Consider the following 17,344-nt stretch of genomic DNA (forward strand, 5'->3'; position numbering starts at 1 on the left):
TTTCTATTGGGATATATAAATATTTCTCTCAACTAGGGCTTTAACCCATTGTGCTAGGTGTCAAGGATAGTGTTTGCACATAATAGATGCTCGGTGAATCTAGGTTGCTGACTCTCGTGTTAAAGTGGGTGGCCTGGGAAGGCAGCTCACAGATTCATTCGACTACCCAGGGTTGGAATTAGCCTGATGCAATAGGGTCCAGAGTGGAGGACTTTCGGTTTGGGGATCAGCTGCTCCCCTTCTGACAGCCCCGTTTCTCCAACCCTTTGCACCCCGCCAAGTTTATCCCTTCTCGCTTCCGGCCCATATTCATTTATGACACCATATGATATCATGTTGTTTACATCCACAAATACTAGCTTACCAATAACAAGAGTAGCTGCCATAATTGTCGAAGGGCCGTGTGTGCATGCTTTTCATATTCTCTCTTGTTCTCATAACAGCCCTGCAAGGAAGTACTATTATTCCCAATTTATCAGGGAGGAAACTGAATCTCAGTGAAATTAAATAGCTTCTCTGTTTTTGAATTTATGTCTGCCTGACCCCCAAATCTGGATTTTTCTACTATACTGTGCTACTTATCTCTCTTTCCTTATTTTATTTACTATAAGATGCCCCTCTGCCTAGATTTGGGGGTATTATCTCTTGTCCTTATGGTTTGAGTAATATCAAACTTGAAATGTCCAAATTGAAAATGTGTCAGTTTTAGTGTCTCACTTACACATCTTTATTAATTTGATGACTCTGTCGCTCATATTCGTAACGACATCTCCATGTCTATTGTGTAGTAGTATGCTTTTTTTTTCTTAGATTAAGTTGGAAGAATTTTTGCCAAATTTGAGTTAAAACAGTGCATTATTACCCCTGGCGAGTCCACTGTGCATGCTTTCGAAGAATCGCTCCTCGTCTCTCCCATGTAGTTTGAAAACTTAAGCTCTTGGGACCTTTCCAGTTCTCGCTTCTAGACAATTTGTCTTTCTGCTTGTTGGCGCTCGTACATCACAGAGTCGTGAATACCTTCCGTGGCTTACACGTTTTTCAGACAGCTTATCTTTTCATCACGACACCTCAGTGATGGCACTTATACTGCATTCCAAACAGTCACTTCAGATCAAGAGGCTTTTGTACCATGAAGTTGCCGAAGTGAAGCTGAAGGTGAGGTGTTAGCATCTTCGAGGGTTGAGCCAACGCTAATTAAGATTTCAGAGGAGGCTCGACTGTCAAATAATTGTTGCTGCTTTCACCCTGGGACATGATGGGGGAGGAGCCTCGGGTGGGGATGGGATTCCACTTGCATCCACTGGGCTACACTCATGGAAAAAGTCCGATGGCTCTGTCCATGCCCTGCGACCCTTTCCCTAGACTCACACAAGTCAGTCTAGACTTTGGAAAGCTAATGCCTCATGGAGGAAAGTAGGTTTTGCTCTGGAGGAGTGGGTACCACGTGTGATGGGGAGCACAGAGAGGGAGCTTCCTATGTGAGTCACCCCTACCCTCCAGCCCGAATGAGAGCCCATGTGCTAGCTCAGAAGATGGATTGCGACACATAGCCCTGCCCGCCGCAGCTTTCTAGGACAGTGGAGAATATTTTAATCCCTTTTGCTCGTGAGTCATAGAGATTTTCAAGACCCTAACACATACTTCAAAGAGCTCTAAGGATGTTTTCAAAGCCCTTTTTGGATAGTAACGCCAAGCTTGTGATGTCCAAAGAAAGAAAATTCGTCAGTAGAGATTCAAACTAAAATTACTTGTGCTCATCAGCAAGTTGTGAAGATGCAGAGCGCTTGGTTCTGAAAATAGAACAAAAATGCACATCCAGTCTGTTCTTAGCTCTTCTGGCTAATCAGACTCTGAAAAAGGCTGGTGCAGCCTGGGTTGTTGTTCAGGGCTTTTGAGGGTAAGCAAGAGAGATGTCTCAGAAACATCGTTAACTCACAGCCTCTCCATTTCAATTCATTAAGCCCGCATCTTTTTCCTTTGACCAGTAGAGCTTCCTAATTAAGCATCCAATGACTCTTGCAGTGTAGGGGAGCTGAGAGACGGGACACAGAGATTCCAAAAAGAGGAACCTCTGTTTTTGGAGATCTGTTTCCTTTTGAGACCATTGAAGAACATTTTAGGAAAGGTCTGCTTGGAGACCCAGCGATAAAACTTAGAGTAATAAGTGTACCTACCTCATGACTGCTCTGGCGTCTACCCGTGTATTTTTACCCACTACATTCTTAAAGAGAAATGACCCTCTGGTGACCTTAGCAACTGTAGGAAAATAACACCTTAAGGAGTTACCGAGTTATCTGGCGGCACAACCTAGCAAAAGTTGTTTCTTTTGGGTTGATTCTGGCATCACGATTATGCTGTCTTTTGATGGCCTCGTTTCTATCCTGCAGAAAATAGGTTGACAGACAACACTCATCCTTCTGTAAAGGACAGCATTAAAATGACAAGTAAAGCCTGTGGGAAAGTGAGGATTTTGATGACTCTTCCTCGAAAGGTTAGATTATGTTAGAAACTGAAAAATAGTTTTGGAGAGAAGGCTAGAAAAGTTTGAGGACCAAGCAAATTAAGATTCTTTTCTGAGATCTAATACTTGTTATATTGGTAATTGGATATCATGTACAAAGTTACATAAAATAGTATTTTTTATATTGCAGAGAAAATATGGCAATGCTCCATAAAATAAGGACTATAGAATAAGAAAATGTTACGGTCCCACAACTCAAGCACGACAGACCATCTTCATTTTGAAGCCATCCCTGGCATTCTTTGTCCATATGTGGACATGCATATTCTCATGCTGAACAATTTTGAGGCCTGTGGCCTTTGTGTGCATTATAACATATTTTTCCACGTTGTGTAGTTGTTTCCATTGTTATAATCTTAAAGGATGCGTATGTTCTATCCCTAGTGTCTGGATGGACACCAGGTGCTCTGTAAATGTTTGTTTAATGAAAGGAGACCCAGGGCATCTGAAAAGTCATTTTTGCCTGGTATAGAAGAGAAAGGGATTGTAGGAATTTTGTAGTTTGTCAATCGCTTCTCATGTCCTTTCCTTACCCACCATGCTCAGCGTAACTGCTGTGTGGTGGCAGCGAACTTCAGTAGGCTGAAAAATAAGGACAAACTTTATTCATGTCCATTCTGCCCAAGCAGCCCCTTCAGTTTGAGGGACAGCACAAAAGGAGAGGGCCCATCAGGTAGACATGGGTTTACTGTCTCGCGCTTGCCAGAACTTTGTACACGAACAAGGATTTGAAAACTTGAGTCATTGTTACAGAGTTTACTTAACCCTTTAACAAAAACTGGCTCTCTGGCATTGTGTTGGCCTTGTTGGCTCAGCTAAGTGGGCATGGGCTCTGGCTGGCATGAGGGCTGCATCATCAGTTCAGGGTCTGGGGAATGAGTGGGTGGCCATGGAGAATAGCTTTAAAAGAAGGGAGCAGAAAGAAAGCAGGACCTCCCTGATGCCTTGAGACTGTGATGTCACATGGTGAAGGCCAAGTTAGAGGGTCTAATTTAGAATGCCTGTACCCTCTGGTTCCTTTGTGAGTGCTCAAAATCCTACCTTGAAATCAAGTTTTTTCTCTTTCCTTTGTTTCATCCCTTCAAGCCTATAAATACAACATCTCTTTGGTTCACCTTTAGAGGTGGACCACAAGAAGAGACTACAGGTTGTATTGGGAAGTGCAGGGTGTCGGGAGACCCGAACTGGTCTTGCTTTACCATGTGCCAGTTGCATCCCTTGGACAGACATCTTAAACACTTTGACTTGTGGCCCAGAGATCCAGAAAACAGATCCGCCCAGCAGTGGCTCGGGAGGGTTGGTGGGTCATCTGCCTCAAGTCCCAGTGGTGTCTTCATTCAGCCTGTAACATGCCTGTGTTATTTGCCAAATGTCTTCACAGGAGCCATCAACTTCCTGCGCTCTCTCCTGGAACCAGATCCCGTGAAGAGGCCCAATATTCAGCAAGCACTGGCGAATCGCTGGCTTAATGAGAATTACACAGGCAAAGTGCCGTGTAATGTCACCTACCCCAACAGGTAATCAAGTGCACACAGAAGGCCCCTTCTTCGGGCCAGATGGGGCCTGTCTTACAAGCCCTGAATTGCTCCGGACGGGAGGATGTACATGATTCAAGCAAAAGCTGCGTCTTCTCTTGGCGGCTGCCCTTCCACCCTCTGCAGCCACACATCCATGGACAAGCCCACATCAGTGCATGAGAGGCAGTGTAGAGAGGGCCATCCCATGTGATTGTGGAGAGTGTGCCCTGCAGGGGTGCCCAGTGGAGGCTGCAATCCAGGCCACATTCCCCTTGTCAAACCTCCTCCGAAGGACCTGCATCTTCCCAGAGTGGCGCCTCTTTCTAATTCACACAAAGGCACCATTTAGACTAGCTATGGCTTGAGTATGTGTGTGTGTGTCTATGTGTGTGAGTATTTAAGTGCGTATGCCTGTGAGTGTATCTCTTTGTATTTGAGTGTGTGTGTGTGAGATCTACCCATGAGCTCTCCTGCCAGCATCAGGCAGAATCCGGTGGAATGGCCTCTCTCCCCTTTCAAACCACCCCTCAGCCTCCTCCTCTGCCACTTCTTTGCTCTGATGTTTATTTCAGCCCTAAGTCCTCGGCCTTAGAAAGTTGGGGGCAGGAAGAAAAGGCAATGGAAGGAGTCATTTGCTTCAGGCCACATTTCCCGTGGACTTCCTGTGAAGGCTTCACCTCAGCAGTTTCCATGAGGAGGAGTCTTTTTATTTATTTTTTATGAGGAAGATTAGCCCTGAGCTAACATCCACCACCAATCCTCCTCTCTTCCTCTTTTTGCTGAGGAAGATTGGCCCTAAGTGAACATTTGTGCTCATCTTCCTCTACTTTATATGTGGGATGCCACCACAGCATGGCTTGACAAGTGGTGCGTAGGTCCACACTTGGGATCCGAACCGGTGAACCTGGGCTGCCGAAGCAGAGTGTGCGAACTTAACCACTACACCACTGGGCCGGCCCCAGGAGGAGGAATCTTTAAGGAAGGCTTACAAGCAGGAATCCACAGCATGGAAACACTGAGGGATACCTTGTGATGGCCCCCACGTCTCCATGCTGGGGCACTGGCTACAGATTGGAAAACATTTCCTTGAACTTTTTTCCTACTCATTTGACATTTTGTTAACTGACTCGAGTGGGGGAATGAGGGCCCTCATTTTGGTTACTTTAAAGCAGACATGGAGACCACATGAGTCAGACCCTTCCAGGGCTGGGACCCACCTCGACTCCTTCTTCCTTCAGACCTAGAGTGGCCTGCACGCTTGACCACTCTCAGATGAGGACAAGGGAACCCCTGATGAAGAGGGCAGACGGGGAACTGGAGGGAAAGAGGTATCCTCCATAATCACATTTTCAAAATGCCTAGGAAGGTCTGGAAACTTCCACCAAGTCTTATGAAAGCTGCAGTGCGGAGTTCTTCAAAGGAGGTGGGCAGGTAGGGCTCTGTCTTGGAGAGAAATTTCTAGAAGAACTTAAGGGGGTGTGGGTGGACCTTCCTGGAGTCTGCATCCATGCCCCTGGGCCAAGTTTACACATGCTATGGCCATAGATGAGGTGGTTTCACTCAGTTGCCTTCTAGAATTCTCGCATTTGATTCATGGGAGGTAATTTACACAAAGTCTAGGTGACTGAGGTTACCAAGGGAACCTGGAAATAGACTCTGGTTTCCAACAGCGGCTTGATTTGGGTCCGTATCTGAAATAGACACCAGAAATATTACCCCACCGTGAGATGGAAAGCCAAGCTGAGGGGCCAGACCTCATTACCAGGGCTCATTATGGATAGCAGCGCACAGGTATGCTCTCTGTAAAGGAGGGGCATTAGTGGCAGCCAAATGAGTCATTAAGCTAATGTAATCACTGTCTAAACGAGCGTAATCAAGCCACTCAACGTGGCAGCTGTTGAAGAAAGTGGAGCTGGTATTAGAGACGGTGTCCCTGCTCCTTGCTGGCTGCATCTTCATTCACTCATTTTATACTAGAGGCAAATCCACGTTCCATTTTTAAGCCATGAAACCAGAAATCTAAACTGTTGGGAGAGGCCCATGTTATTTACAGTCTTTATTTTGAAAAATGTTGAAAGCAAAAAAGATGTGCTTTTGATAATTATTTTTCTGGTTTCTATCAGCACACCGATAAATGGAGTAGGAACGTGTGACCAGAGAAAGGGATGCTTTCTTTATAAAGTATGTTTTATGGCTTCCCATCATACCTAGCCCCATTTAGTTATTTTAGGTGTTGTCAGTGTTTTCCTTTGGGAAAGAAAGAGAATAAATGTCTGTGTTTTATATCACTCCGCTGTAAAGCCTCCTCTGAAGTCACTTGGGCCTCCAAGTTGATCTCCAAAAGGCAAGAGGAAAATGTCTCTAAAAGTAAACTTTTTACAATAAATGTTCACGCTGGTCCATCAACATGTTTGCTGTGTATCAGGCTGGCCTCCCTGTTCTGGGAGCAGACATCTTGACAAGAGCAGACCTTGGCAGCTTCCTCCCTCTCCCTGCGTGGGCTTGGACAGTCTCGCCGCTGCTTCAGTTAGCTCTGGAGACGGAGGGAGGTCAAGGAGGTCATTGATAACACAGGACAGAATTAGACCGAAGTGGTATACAAGCGGTTTTAATGAGAATTTATTCAGTTAGAATTATACCTAGTGCTCTGGAACATTTCACCATTGTCTGTATCATCCAAACGTGGAGAGATAATACAAATTGAATAACTGATATCGTAGAGCACCAAATATATACACTGCTTATTGGACAAATGTTTAAAATATTACTCTCAGTCAACAGTCAGTGGACAGTGTGTATTTTGGCAGAGGTCTCCTGTTTTTGAAGACAACGGATATGAAGGGCAGAGATGGGGTGTCTGCCCTGCTCACTTCCCTCCTCTCACCTCCACCTCCCAGCCCACCCCGTCCTTCCTTATGGCACCCCACACCCAAGCACTCGTCCTTCCAGAGCCTGCTCCTAGTAGAAACCGGGCTGTCTGCATGTGGCTGTGGTTTGATTGGCATGGGGCAGAGTCACACAGCCATGATCTGATTGGCCAGGGGCCAGGCTATTAGTGTGGTCTGATTGGCCAAGATCAGAGCACAGCAGTGGTCTGATTGGCCAGGGGCGAGGCCATGAGGCATGGTCTGATTGGCTAAGGTTAAAGCACAGAGCAGTGGTCTGATTGGCCAGGGGTGGGGTCCAGTGGCTGTGGTCTGATTGGTCAGGGACAGGGCACAGCAGTGGTCTGATTGGCCAGGGACAGGGCCGCTCCCACACAGACATTACCAGGTAGTTTCAAACAATCCAGCCTTCTGTGTCGTGTTTTGGCAAACTTCAAGTAATTGTATTCTTTTTTTTAACAAACATTATTATGTTTTGCCATTAGTCATTCCAACCCCCTGCCATTTGTTATTTAGAATTTGTGATTTTTGTGGTCAACCAGAGTGAGGGAGGTGGATTTCCTGGTTCCTTGCTCGCATTTTCTTTGGACTGCACTTACTCAACTCCAGGGGAGGGAGAGCTGAGGTAGGTTACAGGACAGGTGGTGCAAGGTGGTCAGCAGACCCAGGTCTGCCCTTGTCTCCCCTCCCAACTGGCCTGTGAACTTGGCAGGTCAGTTTCCTCTTATGGACCATTATGGGGTTGTACTGTGCAGTTTCTTGGGGTGCTTTGGTTCTGAGGTCCCATCAAAAATGTCTTTGGACCCCTTGGGGGGGGTCTACAGAGTTCTCCAGGCAGATGTGCTTGCACTCTGCTCCCAGAGTGCCCTATTTGTATCTTCTTGAGGGACTAGAATATCTATCTGATGACACACCCCTGCTGCCAACGCACATACTCCTTATACCCGTCAACCCGCGTTCTTGTTCTCCATGGCCATTGGCCCTGTCTGTTTATTTGAGAGACGCTGAGTGTGGAGGTTTAGCTTCTAGATTCTAAGCCGGGCTGCCCCAGTTTCAATTCTGGGGCTGCTACTTCCCACCTTGTGACCGTGGACAAGTTGCTTCACTGCTGGGGGCCTCAGTTTCTTCATCTGTAAAATGGGGATAATAGCAGTGCCTGCCATAAAACTGTCATGAGGGCCAAATGACTTTATCTTCTCTTCTCCCCACTGGAACGTAAACTGCATGAGATGTGAATTTGTTGCCCGAAAGGGTGAGTGGATAAATGAATGCCTGGCATTTCTTTGGCACTTCATCTCAAGGAGTTCATCTTCCTAATACTTCTGCAAAGAAGCTTTAACCTGTCCTCTGAGAGCACCTCACTTTACAGTTGAACCCCAAATTCCCTATTTGTGAACTTGTGAGCTCACACCGTTCCTTTAAACACGGCCTGGGTTGGCTCCTGAATACCTTCCTTTCCCATCCCAGCTTACACCCAACTTTTAAGCATGGGCTGTGCTCACATCCAACAAATATATTTTATGGAAAGAATGTCAAATTGTAAGAAAATTGGGGATAATTGCGAAAATTCGAATATGGTCTAAATGTTTGACAACATTAAAAGACTATTAAAATTTTGTTGGGTAAGTTGATTGTGATTCTGTGGGGGATAGATGTCCTTGCTTTTTAAAGATGGTCATAGAGGTGTTTAGGAATGAAATGCCATGATGTCTGTGATTTAAAATGCTTTAGCAAAAAGAAAAAAAAATAGATGAAGCAAGTATGGCGAAGAGTTAACAGTTGCTTCTCCCAGATGTTGGGCGCACAGAGGGGAATTATACTATTCCCTTGTCTTTTCTGTGTCTATAAAATTTTTCATAATAATGAATGAGTGAATGAATGAACCTGATTGCTTTGTGCTACCATGTTTGTGGGCATCACTAACGAGGCCCCAGAGCCCTTCTGTGAAGGTGGAGACATGACCAGTTCTCTGTCCCTCTGCCGCCCAGGATTTCCCTGGAAGACCTGAGCCCCAGCGTGGTGCTGCACATGACCGAGAAGCTGGGCTACAAGAACAGCGACGTGATCAACACCGTGCTCTCCAACCGGGCCTGCCACATCCTCGCCATCTACTTCCTCTTAAACAAGAAACTCGAGCGCTATTTGTCAGGGGTGAGTGGGGCCCTCGTGGCCATTTTCTCTCCTTTCTGTGGACAAGGAAGCTCTTATGCCCCATTGGTTTCCCACCTGCTGACACTTGATCTAAGCTGTTAATTTAAACTAGGGTGGGATAAAAAAAAGTAGCAAAACCTGCTTCTCAGGTAGCTAGTGCTTTTTATCTGAGGTGTTTTTCAAATATTCTCCCACAGAGTAAAGCCCTGGGTAGCACTGTGAGAGGTTCCCACCTCTTTCCCTTCAGCTTCTCTGTTGCCTTTTTCATTCTGCTGTCTCTCAGCTCTTGGGGTTCCCACGTTAGAGGCATTGGGGTCTTCTGTGGTCCTAAAAGTTGGAGAGCAGGCTCTCTCAGGCATTCATCTCTGAAGCATGGTATATGAGAAAGCCACTATTATATTTACTTCTCCAGAAAATAAGAATGAAATTGATCTTCACTAGCTTGACCCCGGCCCCTTTTCTCAATCTGGGCATCAGAGTCCAGGTGTCCTGGGCTGCGTGTGAGGCACAGCGTGGAGTCTGGTAGCCTGGGGTGGACAGTGGTACCCTCATGCCTTGGTCACCTTCATCCTTTTGCCACAGGTAGTTCATCTGGGCCTGGGTAAGGGAATTTACATGCTCCAGTTTCTAGTTTGGACTAAATCATTTCTCTCCAAATGGACAACGGCTTAAAAAGAATTCTGTGAAGAAAACTGGATCAAAGGTGGTATCAATGCTGTCTGCCACTCCTGTTTCTCCTGCTCAGAATGTGGGGGCTGACCATCTAACAGGAAGTCAACCAGAGAAACTCAGAATTGTCAGGAAGCCCATCTGAAATTTGATTTCATATCCACTGTCACTAAGGATGACCTCTACCCTGTCTATATGGCGGCTGAAGATCTGATTGTGTGGGTCAACGCTGTTAGGAAGACATTTAGACTCCAGAACATGAAGATGAACTTCTAGAGTTTTCCACTGCTGTTTAAAGTCACATGATAGCCAAATGCATCACAAAATTCCACTAAATAATAGGCTTAGAAACCTTTTGTGAGGTTTCTATCTTAGAGCTGAAGATGAAAATCCACCTACAATTGGGGAAGTGATGTTCTCCCTGCCGTGGTGGAACTGGCCAAAATAATGCCCATAAGATGAGATGGTGAGAGTGTATCTCTTGTTAGCAAATAGATTTGGGAGACATCCAGAAAACATTGCTGACTAGTGAGGAAGCTCCAAGGAAAGTTTGTTAAATAGTCGGATGAAAGTACAGATGTTTCTAAGCTGATTCAGCTTAGGATATTTGCTAGATTTTGCTTCAACAGGAAATTATTCACAGAACTCCTTTTTTTGGTGAATCACCAAAGGAAAGATGTATGTGAGAAGAAACATTGTCCATAGTAAAGGCTTTAAATGAGAGCAGTGTTTTATGGGGGAAAACCACGCTCCGTGCAAGCAGTGATGGGATGACACTTCTGATGGTGACAAACATGTGGCTTTGAGGCTAGATCTTAGAGACAGTGCCACTGTCATAGGAAAACTGCAGGCGAGAAGTCAAGGTCAGAAAGATGGGACCTTCGAGAGATAGCATATTATTTGTATCATTTTATTATATGATAAGGAGTGATTAAGAAAATCTCTTATATCACACAGAGGTTCTTATTCTCTCACGGTGAGAAACTTAAAAGACATATTGAACTTGAGGCTGCTTTCCAGTTCCCTTTTATAAGAAGACGATTTGTTCCACATTTCTTTCTTATCTTTTTTAATTCCTATTTTATAATGTACATGATATACTACAGTGGCACTTGCTTATAATGTTTAAATAAATATGCATATGTTGTAGGTGCCTGCTTACAACTTTTTCACTCATATGGGCTCAAGGTCACACCATTTGGGGACCATCATGCTAGAGGACAGCAATTAAGAATTTAAATAATTCTCAAGTAAAAGGAAGAGAAGAAGGTCAACACGCTGATTTTCCTTTTCAAATGATGAATGTTGTTCAAACGTTAGTTTTTAAGAAGTGTTTCCAGGAAACTGACTATAAAGTTGATGATTTCACATATTTAGAGGATGACATTGCTACGTTCCTAAGATTCAAACATTTTCTTTTGGGAAAACTAGTTCTTCAGATGCTGATGTGTAAGATGGAGGTTCGTTATTAAAATAGTTTCTTTCATATGTCTACCAACACGTCTACAGATACAAACTTTGGTTACTCATACTTATCCTAAACACCACAGAGCTCATCCCAAGCAAGAAAGCCCTTGGTCTGAAGCTCTTAGGCTGTATCGTGCTTTCTCTGGGTGTCTTGCCATCTGCTGTATTTCTGCTCCTCCTCTTTGCCCAGCTTCAGGGTTGCAAGTGTTGCAAAGCTGAGCATGGTTTTGTTACTGAGAACATTCCCTGGAAATTCAGCGAATGTACTTCTAACTGGAGAAGGTTCTTATTTTATTGTATCTGTTTCACACTTAACCCTTAAATCACAGGACCTACCTGGTCCGAGAACCAGCGTCTAGGCGAGTGCTGTTTTTAACTAGAGCGAATGAATCCCCACAGACAACTACAGGCATCCACTCAGTAATTTCCGCACGTGGCTAATTTAGTGGCACCGTATGCACTATCCCAGTTATTCATCTCACCAACAATTACTAACAGCCCGTGTATAATTTTGAAAAAGAAGCTAGTGAACCAGAAAGTAAAATATTGTGCCTTAATTGTCATTTCTCCCCTTCTCTTCTGATGCTCGTTTTCTCTTTCTAAAACCAAAAGCATGGAAAGTTGGAGAGCGTGTAACGGCATTCCGTGAATTGGTTGATAAATTAAGCAGTCAGTTGTGTAATTTCACCTGTCTCCAGATGCGACTGCACCTAAACCCTGTACCTAGATAATTGTGGGGCGGCTTCAGTCTTCTTCAAGCTATGTTGTGAATTGCTGTGACTTTTATTAGGACTGCAGGCAGGGACTAGGGCTGTTTTTAAGCAAACAAAACAAGATGTGTCTCCTACTTAGTAATTCAATAAAATAAGTTATTCTTCCCAGCTCACGTATTTGGTTTCTGCATTCCCATCTTAGACTTCGTTGCACAGAGGAAAGAACTGAGGCCCAGCAAGGAGCATCTACCTGCCCAGGGTTACTGGACCCTGGCCTGGCAGAGCCGGTAACAGAATTAGGTCTCCTGACTCTGGGCCCGGGGCTCTCCCCACACTGCATCCTGACTGCAAACCATCCGCAGATGAGCCGTTGCATTTCAGTGAATGGACTTGCCAACCACTTCTGGCACTTTCACAGCCAAGTGCTGGTTTAAAAATTAATGACTGCTTAATGGACATTTCCATTTCCCATTTGTTAAGCTACGTTTGTTTTCTCTTCCCCTCTGGTAGAAATCTGACATCCAGGACAGTGTCTGCTACAAGACCCAGCTCTACCAGATAGAAAAGTGCAGGCCCACCAAGGAGCCCTTTGAGGTGAGTGACGCCAAAGCAAAACCCAGGATCGCTTAGGAAGGGTGGATTTCCATTTGGGGAGGGGAGTGGAAAGGAAACCACTTATTATGGTTCATAGAAGTAGCAAAGATCAAACACTTGACTGAGCCCTGGAGAAATTGGTTTACGACAGAGTAACCATTGCTCAATCTCCAAAGGATGGTTCTCAGCTGTGGCCGCACATTAGAACCATCGGGAAGCGTTAGGCCATCTGGGTGCCCAGGCCACATCTTGGACCAGTTCTATTGAATCTCAGGGGTCTGGACTTGGGGGTCAGTATTTTTTAAAGTTCCCTGGACAATTCCATTGAGCAGCCAAGGTCGGAAACCACTGTCAGATCTCCAGAAGGCAAAAATGAGATGCTCAGAAATGTAAGTGAAGGGACTGCTTGGCATCAGGAGAAGAAAGTAAGACGAGGAACTGAGAAAAATGGGAGAAGTTTTGGACGAAAGCGAGCTCTTCCATTCAGCTCTCCCTGCTGACCTGATGCTACCTAGCACATACCTGTGAGAAAATACCAAGATTCTTTGAATCCAGAGTAAAAACTGGGGACATATGGCAAATTTCCCCAGTTTGGACCCCAGATACGTGCTCGTAAAGAGACTGTGCCTGGGAACTCCAGATCCAGGGCCAGAAGCACGGGGTGAGGGTGCTCCCCAACCCAGGACTCCTCACTCGCCATTTTGTCAAGTGGGGTCCTCTGTCTTCTCAGTGATTTTCCTGGGAACCCACTTCTGTTTGCCCTCCGGAGCCTCTCCCATGTGCCCCAAGTCCCTCTGGCACAGGAGCCTCTCCCACTACACCCAGAATTCCTTCATTTGAAGAGAGATCCAAAAAGGACCCTTCCTCCACACCCTGCCCGAGGCTGATGGGCCTGCCCACTTCCCTCTTCCCTTTTCCAACTCAGAACTTTCACCCTGATTCCACAAGCCTCGCGTGTCACCAGGAAGGAAGTCCTCCCGGGTTGTTCCTGAGCGCCAGGCTGCAGTGAAGCGGTGGGTGGTAACTGAGCACTGTGGCTCCTTGGCAGCCACAGAAAGCAAGTGGGACACAGCCCAGGGCAACACAGTGATGCAGGTGACGCAAGTGCTGAGCTGTGAGGCGCCACGGGAAGATGTGACAGGAGCATGGGGAAGGGGCCGCCCCTGAGTGTCAAGGCCAGAGGAGGGTATCACAGCTGTCCAATGTAGACAGAGCCTGGGGGACGGCTCGATTTAAGGAGGCAGAGAAGAGGAGACACTGATGACAGAGAAACCAGTGAAGATGTCAGGGGTGGCCAGGGAGTCTGCAGGTGACCCAAGAGGCAGTGATCCAGGGAGACCATGGGAAAGGCCAAGTATTAAATGGTCACTGGTGTCGACTGAGCAGTTAGTTATCCTGGGACCTTAGAGAGAACAGTTTGATGGAAGTGGAATAGGCAGAAAAGAGATTGCATGGATTTAGGGGAGGAAAGACAGCCCAGATCTCTGTCAGTGACACCGGCAATGAAGAGGAGGAGAGGACATGGCCTCTGCTTGAAGGACACACAGGGAGGTGGGAAGGTGGAGGAGATAGAAGGAACTCCAGTGGTGGGAGGGGAGGGGTACACATTCACAGCAGCCAGGGTGGAGCTCAGCCTTGACCCCAAGGCTGGAGGCCTCCTTCTTCTGAGACAGGCTGTGGGCACCAGCATGATAAGGATGGAGATAAGCTTTTGGAGGGCGGGCTGTGCAGGCTGGGGCTGACCAGCAAGCCCATGCATGGCTTTCAGGCTGAGAGCAGGAGAGCGGAGGTGGTGTAGGGACCAGCCTCCCCTGAGCTCCAGACCCTCTGGCCAGTTGTTTTCTAAACCTCCTCGTGCCTGAGTGGAGGTGTCTCCAATCTAGCATGCCCGGAACCAGACGCCGCCCACCCCCCCATTCTCTGCCTCCAAATGGCAGCCCCGCCCTCGGTACAGGGCAGAAACCCAGGAGTCCTTTTAAATTCCTTTCCCTCACCCCCAGAGCCAGTCGGTCACCAAGTTCTGCCAATTTGACTCCTAAAGCTCTCGAAGCCCTCTGTCCTCTCCATGCTCGTCCTCCCGCCCCGGTCCCAGCCACCATGGCCTCTTGCCTGGACCTCTGCCATGGCCTCCTAACGGGTCTCGCCCGTTCCCATGACTGCCTGGCACTCTCTTGTGTGCACACCAGCCAGAGCAAGCTGTCCACCCTCAAATCAGATCCTGTCCCTTCCTTGCTCGAAACCTTCAAAGACTTCTTTAACCTGAAGGGCAAACTCTGTGACGTGGCCGCCGTGTCACAGATGGGACTGGCCTCTGCTTGCTTCCCCAGCCTCATCTCCCAGGCCCACACACACGGCCCTGCTTCTTGCTTTGTGCTCAGTCCCACGGGCCTTCAGATTTCTCTGCTCTCTTGGCTGCCAGGACTGTGAACACCCTGTTCCCTCTTCCAGAATGTTCTCTCCACCCCTCGTTGCTGAGTTAATGTCTGTATATCTTCAGACCTGCAGGCAGGGTCAGTTTCTCATGGCTCCATGCCAACCTCTGACCTCTGCCCCTGGGACGCATCCCTCCAGTACAAGCTGTCACACCTCGTTGTGCACCTCGGGCTTGTCCCATTTGCAGCGTTACATTTTCAGGGATTATTTGGCTAATGTTTCTCTCCCACTCTGGCCAGTGAGTCCCTAAGAACAGGGGCTGGGTCTCTTTTGCTCCTCACAGCATCCCTGAAGACTGCACGATGCCTGGCACACAGTAGGTGCTTGATAAATATTTGCTAGATGAGCGAATGAAAGAATCAAGTGGACCTTGACCCAAGTCTCAGAAAATAGAATTGGGACAGCAGCTGGAGAAGGTGGAACATTCCGGGAGGGACGCCTAGCTTGATTAAAGTAGAGGGGACACCTGCAGCATAGCACACATGTTGCATTGTCATCACTGGATGCCATGCCCTAAGGCAGAGAGGGACCTCTTATGCTCAGTTGCACCGAGGGTGGTCACCGCGGCTGGGGTGACCAGGGCATGCAGAATTCACTGTTTGGCACCCCTGCCTCTTGGTTTGTATCAGACTCCTTATGGCTTCAAGGAGTAATTCAGACTTAGATGCACCAGGTACCCCTATGCGTGCACCTTAGTGGCCTCTAACCCACTTTGCCCATGCCCATGTCCTTGGCTGCCCTCGCACCCGGCCCCCTGCGGTGGTGTATTTGAAAGTATCAGAACTGTGATGGGAAAGGGACCTCTTTTTCTCATCCAGATTATTTTTTGTGGATGGTTATTTCATTTGGCCCAAAAACACATATTGAGCGTTTTAAACATTTGTTGGAATATTTAACGGTTTGGGTTTCAATAGGAACGCTAATGGGAAAACAGAATTTCAATTCTCTATGATCCATTTGTTTTCTCCAAACTGCCGTGATACTTCTGCTAATTAAATTACAGGCTCTTACTAGATTATCAAACGCCTCTCCCTTGGAACCTAGAAAGTGGAGTGGGGCCAGTTAGACAAAGTGTTAAGAAAGTCTGAAAGAGCTCAGATTTTCTAGGAAAAGCCCACTTAGAGCCTCTGTGGGTTTCGTTCCAGTTGCCATCGGCTGGTCCAGGAGAAGAAGCCGCCAAGCGGCAGGGGAGGTGGGGGGGTTGGGAGAGGGCGTGGTGGAGGGAAGATTCAGGTTGGCTGAACGGGGGCGGCCCAGGGGCCGTGTCCCCGCATTGTAGGCTAGCCACGGCCTCTTTGTTTTTCCTGATTCCAGTTCTTTTTCTCCTAGGAGACAAAGGAGTTGAATTAAGTTGAAAAAAACCTCCCTCCTGGGATGACAGTACTGTGATTGTGCTTTTATGACTTCACCACTTTCTCCACCTCTTCCTCCCGTAAAAGGCAGAAATTATGTTTGTGAAAGTAGGACACCTGTCTGGTCTAAGAGTGCCTCGGGCGTGGGCCCCAGGGACTCCTGTTCCTAAAACAGAGGCCCTTGAGGACTGTGGGGGTCGAGGCGGGGCAGTCCTCGTTTCTAAACTGGCTTATTAAAGCCATATAGAGCCGGAAGCCATTTTTGTTATTAAAGTCTTTAAAAATAATGTTAATTTGTAGAAAAATGTAAAACAGAACTAGGAGGGCTTCTCTGTAGTGTCAAAGTAATATTGCTGATTTGGAAGAAAAGTTGTGCGGGGGGTGGCAGAGGGACTGTGTTAGCTGGCTAGGACTGCCCTGACCAAGTACCGCGAACTGAGTGGCGTAATCAACAGAAATTGATTATCTCGCGGTTCTGGAGGTCAGACGTCAGAGAAGAAGATGTGGGCAGGGTTGGTTCGCTCTGAGGCCTGGGAGGGAGAATCTGTTCCATGTCCCTCTCCTAGCTTCTCCTGATGGCTGGCAATCTTTGGCGTTCCTTGTCTTGTAGACACGTCACCCCAATCTCTGCCTTTGTCCTCACATGGCGTTCTCCCTGTGTGTGTGTGTGTGTCCAGTCTCCGTCTTTTTATAAGGACACTAGTCACATTGCATCAGGGCCCACCCTAATGACCTCATCTCAATTTGATTACCTCTGTAGAGGTGACACCAACAGGCCCCCTTCTCAAAGGCAAAGGGGAATGAGCTTTCACAACCCCATCTCCCCCAAGCTTCCAAGGGACATGACAGGCCTGTCCTGACCCTGATTTCAAATAAAGTCACATTTGGAAGTCCTGGGGGTTAGGACTCCGACATATGAATTTTGGGGGGCTACCATTCAACCCATAACGGGGACTATAAGTTGAAAGGTAAAATATTAAAATGTTCACCTCGTGTCTTATTTCAAAATCCATACAACTTTTTAAAATAATGTTTGGAATCA

The 17,344-nt window shown here is 46.9% G+C and overlaps 1 protein-coding gene across 2 annotated transcripts in view; it reads left to right on the top strand.

Moving 5' to 3' along the window:
- The window catches only part of HUNK (hormonally up-regulated Neu-associated kinase), a 102,036-nt gene that overhangs the window by 72,970 nt on the left and 11,722 nt on the right, over positions 1-17,344 (top strand). For both annotated transcript variants that reach the window (XM_023630009.2, XM_023630010.2), the window contains exons 6-8: positions 3,903-4,038; positions 8,912-9,074; positions 12,434-12,517. In XM_023630009.2, coding sequence (XP_023485777.2) covers positions 3,903-4,038; positions 8,912-9,074; positions 12,434-12,517 — 383 coding nt within the window. The remainder of the gene's footprint in view (positions 1-3,902; positions 4,039-8,911; positions 9,075-12,433; positions 12,518-17,344) is intronic.

This window comes from Equus caballus, chromosome 26 (genome assembly GCF_041296265.1).
Source record: "Equus caballus isolate H_3958 breed thoroughbred chromosome 26, TB-T2T, whole genome shotgun sequence".
NCBI classification, from domain to species: Eukaryota; Metazoa; Chordata; class Mammalia; order Perissodactyla; family Equidae; genus Equus; species Equus caballus.